Below are 5,058 nucleotides of genomic sequence, written 5' to 3' on the forward strand. Positions count from 1 at the left end.
GCGCCACGTTTCGACCCCTCCGAGCCCCACCCATGCTCCCGGTGCGTCCCATCCCCCGGCTCCTGCTGTTCGCGCGCAATCGCAGACACCGCGCCGCGCCCGCGCTCGCGCTCCGAGCCCGTCTACTTTCCTCTCCCGCCCGCCGAGGCGGGGCCAAAAATGCTCACAAACACGCCGCAAAATAAACAAACCAATCAATTTATCTCCGGAACGGGCGGTGCGAGCAAAGGAAACGAGTGCGTGGCCCCGAAAAGCAACAGGCTCGTCACGTGCCCCACCTCCTCCACGGGCTGCCCGCCCGCCCGTCCGCACGACGGCCCGGGCCGCGGGCCCCACGGCCCGTGGGCGCCCACGTGCAGCGCTCGTTTGACGTGGACCGCCCCCGCGGCGGAGCAACACGCTTCGTGGGCTGCCCTCTGCCTGCCCCCCCGCCCCACACCACACTTCGCTGCCTCGCCCTGTGCGGTGCGGTGCAGTTACCACTCTGCCCCTCCCCGCGCGGCCGTGTTGACCGCTCTCCAGCGGTGGCAGGGGCGTAAATAGGAGGAAATCGAGGGGCGGTGCGGGCCGCGTCGCGAGCCGGGGCTTTTCAAAGCTCACGCCACTGCTCCCCCACCCACCCTCTCTGTCTCTCTCTCTCTCTCTTCTTCCGTGTGATCTGCTCTCGCTCCTTCGCCCACTCGAGAGGGCGACCTCTTCTGCTTCCCTCCTTCCTGACTTCGAGCTCGGCAGCGGAGCCGAGCTGTGCGTGCTGCGGAGGGTTGACCGGGCATGGCGACGGGGGGAGGAGGAGGAGGGGCGGACTTCGGGGCGGCGGGGGGAGCGGGCGGCAGGATGCCGACGTGGAGGGAGAGGGAGAACAACAAGCGGAGGGAGCGGCGGCGGCGGGCGATCGCCGCCAAGATATTCTCCGGCCTGCGGGCGCACGGCGGGTACAAGCTGCCCAAGCACTGCGACAACAACGAGGTCCTCAAGGCCCTCTGCAACGAGGCCGGCTGGGTCGTCGAGCCCGACGGCACCACCTACCGCAAGGTTCGTACTACCACGCCTTCCCCGCTCTCTCCCCCGGCCGCAAGGCTGGATCTCCGCTAGTACACAACCTATTGATCGATCCCTCTGCCTCGCTCCTCCACGGGAGGCCAGCCAGCGGCGCCGTAGCTTAGCCGGCTAGCGAGCTAGCCCGTCGAGCGCGCGAAGGCTTGCGGCGGAGCAGGCGGCGCGCGCAGTGGATCTCGGCGTGGTACGGCGAGGCCAGCTGGTGCTTGGGTACCTGCAGCACGGTGTGAACCGTGTGGCGTCCAGTCGTACCTTTCCTATTTTATTTTTCTTCCATTTCTTTGGGGGTGGGTCGCACGTGGGTGGCGATGGGCAAAGGGTGGTGTGGTGGGAGACGCCAGTCTGGTCCGTGCACGGGTGTGCCGGACTGGAGTGCGGGGTGGGTGGGTGGGCGGTAGGCGCGTTCGCGGAATTTCGGGGCATCGGGGTACTGCTGCCGCTGGGGAAAAGAAAAGCTAGATTCTCCTAGCGCGGCGACGAATTGAGCATCTTGTATCGGTGCCGTGCTGCTCCCCTGCTGCAAATCCTATCGCGATGCTAGCATTTGGTGGATCCGGATTCGTGTTCGGCTCCGCTCGTAAGATCTGTGGGCGAGAAACGCGCTGAAGCAACTCTAATATGCTCCTGAATTAATGCCTTGCTGCGTGTTCATGTTATAGTTGCACCAATGCTTCAAACAATCCCACAGAGTCGCATGGTGAGTTTCACTGTGGGCATGATGATGTTTGACCATCTTCTGCTTGCCTGATCTTTGCTACACACAAGTCGAATTTTCTCAAATAGCTATCCGTGTTCGTCAGGATAGCACATTTAACATTTGCGCCATGAGCCATGCCATGGCTATGTATCATACATTCATTCATTATTTCTATATGCGTGTTACTACTTGCAATGTAGTGCTAAGTAGTCAGGGATTATCCGGAAAAAAGAAGTTCATAAGAGAGTGTCGTGTACCGTGATGAAATGTTGTTGAGTAGGTACTAGCAGTTTTGCTGCGGAAACACCACACCTGGTTTACTTTCAGCTAGTCGGAGAAGACATGGAGCACAAACTAACAATGTGCTCGTTTATTTTTGTTCACAGGGATGCAGACCTGCAGAACGCATGGATGGGATTGGGTGCTCCGTGTCACCAAGTCCATGCTCTTCATATCAGCCGAGTCCGCGGGCATCATACAATGCGAGCCCTACTTCCTCTTCATTCCCCAGCGGCGCATCGTCGCCCTTCCTCCCGCATTCCAACAACATGGTAAACGGCGTCGATGCAACTCCCATCCTACCATGGCTCCAAACGTTCTCCAATTCGACGGCGTCGAATAAGCGGCCGCATCTTCCCCCGCTGCTGATTCACGGTGGCTCCATCAGCGCCCCGGTGACTCCTCCACTGAGCTCACCGACCGCTCGCACCCCTCGCATGAAGACGGACTGGGACGAGTCGGTGATCCAGCCACCATGGCACGGTTCAAACAGTCCGTGCGTGGTGAACTCCACCCCGCCGAGCCCCGGGCGTCAAATGGTTCCTGACCCGGCATGGCTGGCCGGTATCCAGATCTCGTCAACGAGCCCTTCATCGCCCACCTTCAGTCTCATGTCGTCAAACCCATTCAGCGTCTTCAAAGAAGCGATCCCGGGCGGAGGTTCGTCGAGGATGTGCACGCCGGGGCAGAGCGGCACGTGCTCGCCGGTGATCCCCGGCATGGCGCGGCACCCGGACGTTCACATGATGGACGTGGTTTCTGACGAGTTTGCGTTTGGAAGCAGCACCAACGGTGGCGCTCAGCAGGCCACCGCCGGATTGGTGAGGGCGTGGGAGGGCGAGAGGATCCACGAGGACTCCGGGTCGGACGAGCTGGAGCTCACTCTCGGGAGCTCCAGGGCGAGGAGCTGATGCTAACAACACCTAACTCGGGCGGGATTCTTTCTTGTTGTAGCTCATTTCTTCTTCTTCTTATTGGTGTTCCATTAGTTTCTGAAAGAGAGACCAAGCGTGTGGTTCCTTCAGATAGCTTTTCACTTGATGTGGTGGTAATTGTGTTATTTATTTGTGCGGATTACAAGTGCTAGAGAGGGCGGCCAAAATCAGCTGGCGACCTCGCTTTGGCCGTGATTTAAGCTCATTGTGCTGTTGTTGCGACAGATGTAAATTGATGTCAGAAATCACGAAGATTATCAACCTCCACTGCTCATACGATGCTTGTTCCATGCCGTCGATGTAGTCGGCAGGCCGGTGGCTGCGAAGTCCTCGGTGCCAGGGGTCAACACGGTGTTCCTGGTCGAGGAGCGGACGGCGTCGCGGCCGTGTCTTGTCCGGAGCCGGCGGGCGTGACTGTGCCTTGACGTCGTGGCCGCGCCGCACTGCCGTCGCTTTCTCCCTTTACCTGAGCGTGCCGCGCCGAGTCAAAGAAAAACGCAGCTCAGCTGTGCCGCCCGCAAATCCTGCCCTCCAGAAGCCGGACAATGCGGAAGGATCTTCACCTCACCACCCGAGAAAAATATCTACACTTCCAAGTTCTCCCTAGTAGCGCGTGAGTACGCCACGCCTTGTCGTAGGCTGCAGAGTCGCCGCCGCCTGCTGCTGCGGGCACCGCTCCTCGCGGGAGCTAGTATTTCAAGTGAACCGAGCTTTAGGATGTAGGACTAGTATCGTTTGGAAGCAAATGTCCATCGGCGAGCTTTGACTAGCCTAGACTAGACTCATGGTATCCAGCAAAAGCCATTTCTGGCCTGATTTGAGCACAAGTCAAAGTTGATGTATGTAGTGCAGATGATGATTTATTTTTTGCAATACACTTGTGTTGCATCTCAAGAAATTCCCTCTCAAGAATTTGAAACGCAAGAAGAGCACCTTCTTGACATGGAAGAGGAGGGCTTTGTTGGTGCATCTCCAAAGGGGAGAAGTGCAAACTGCACTTACAAAAGAAGTCAAGTTGTTGTGTAAATCATGGAAGAAAATTGGTCTTTATCCAATCAACCAATGCGAACTTGCTAGGAGCGTATATATGAGTACTTCAAGGCACGCACACTAGTGGAATCTATTGATCGCAAATGTTGCTCCGACATCGATGGCAAACTATATTGTCAAGAGGGTCAAAAGTGGCCGGCATGCCTGGCACAAGTTCACTGTATGAACGCAAGTGGTACAAACGCTGACAATAAGGTGATTGCTTGTTTGCATTCATCCATTATTTCTTCATCTCTTTCTATGGATTGCGGGCTAACTACTTTTCTCACTTGTGGAATGTACCTCAACATTGCTAGTGAATTGTTTAAGGGCCAAGGCAAAGAGGTTAGAAGAAATGCAAGGGATTCAATTGGGCACCATTTTGAGTGGAGATTAGAAATGAGAAGAATTGGAAGAACCGCGAGTACAATGAAATTCCTAATAAGAACGGGTCCAATAGCTCGGTTGGAGATGTGATACGTCTCCAACATATCTATAATTTTTGATTGTTCCATGCTATTATATTACCTGTTTTGGATGTTTATGGGCTTTACTTTACACTTTTATATCATTTTTGAGACTAACCTACCAACCAGAGGCCCAACCCGTATTGCTGTTTTTTTTTGCCTATTTCAGTATATTGAAGAAAATGAATATCAAACGGAGTCCAAACGGAATGAAACCTTCAGGAGCGTGATTTTTGGAACGAATGTGATCCAGAGGACTTGGAGTGCAAGTCAAGAAGCTCCCGAGGCGGCCACGAGGGTGGAGGGCGCGCCCCCGTGTCTCATGGGCCCCTCGGGCATCCACCGACGTACTTCTTCCTCCTATATATACCCATATACCCCGAAACCATCAGGGGAGCCACCGAAGAAATATTTTCGCCACTGTAACCTTCTGTATCCGCGAGATCCCATCTTGGAGCCGTCGCCGGCACTCTGTCGGAGGGGGAATCCACCACGGAGGGCTTCTACATCAACACCATAGCCCTTCCGGTGAGTTGTGAGTAGTTTACCACAGACCTTCGGGTCCATAGCTATTAGCTAGATGGCTTCTTCTCTC

At 55.9% G+C, this 5,058-nt stretch overlaps 1 protein-coding gene across 1 annotated transcript; it reads left to right on the plus strand.

The window, feature by feature from the left end:
- The first annotated feature begins 614 nt into the window (after positions 1-614).
- On the plus strand, positions 615-3,228 carry LOC119275351 (protein BZR1 homolog 2-like). Its single transcript, XM_037556167.1, has 2 exons — positions 615-1,032; positions 2,140-3,228. Exons 1-2 carry the CDS (start codon positions 772-774, stop codon positions 2,941-2,943), a joined length of 1,065 nt encoding a protein of 354 aa, XP_037412064.1. The 5' UTR covers positions 615-771; the 3' UTR covers positions 2,944-3,228.
- Positions 3,229-5,058: the final 1,830 nt, after the last annotated feature.

The sequence above is a fragment of the Triticum dicoccoides genome, chromosome 3B (assembly GCF_002162155.2).
Source record: "Triticum dicoccoides isolate Atlit2015 ecotype Zavitan chromosome 3B, WEW_v2.0, whole genome shotgun sequence".
In the NCBI taxonomy this organism is placed as follows: domain Eukaryota; kingdom Viridiplantae; phylum Streptophyta; class Magnoliopsida; order Poales; family Poaceae; genus Triticum; species Triticum dicoccoides.

Coding starts and splice junctions, on each gene's coding strand:
- LOC119275351 (XM_037556167.1), top strand. CDS start 772: ATGGCGACGGGGGGAGGAGGAGGAGGGGCGGACTTCGGGGCGGCGGGG. Junction 1,033..2,139: donor ACGGCACCACCTACCGCAAG/GTTCGTACTACC, acceptor TTTTGTTCACAG/GGATGCAGACCTGCAGAACG.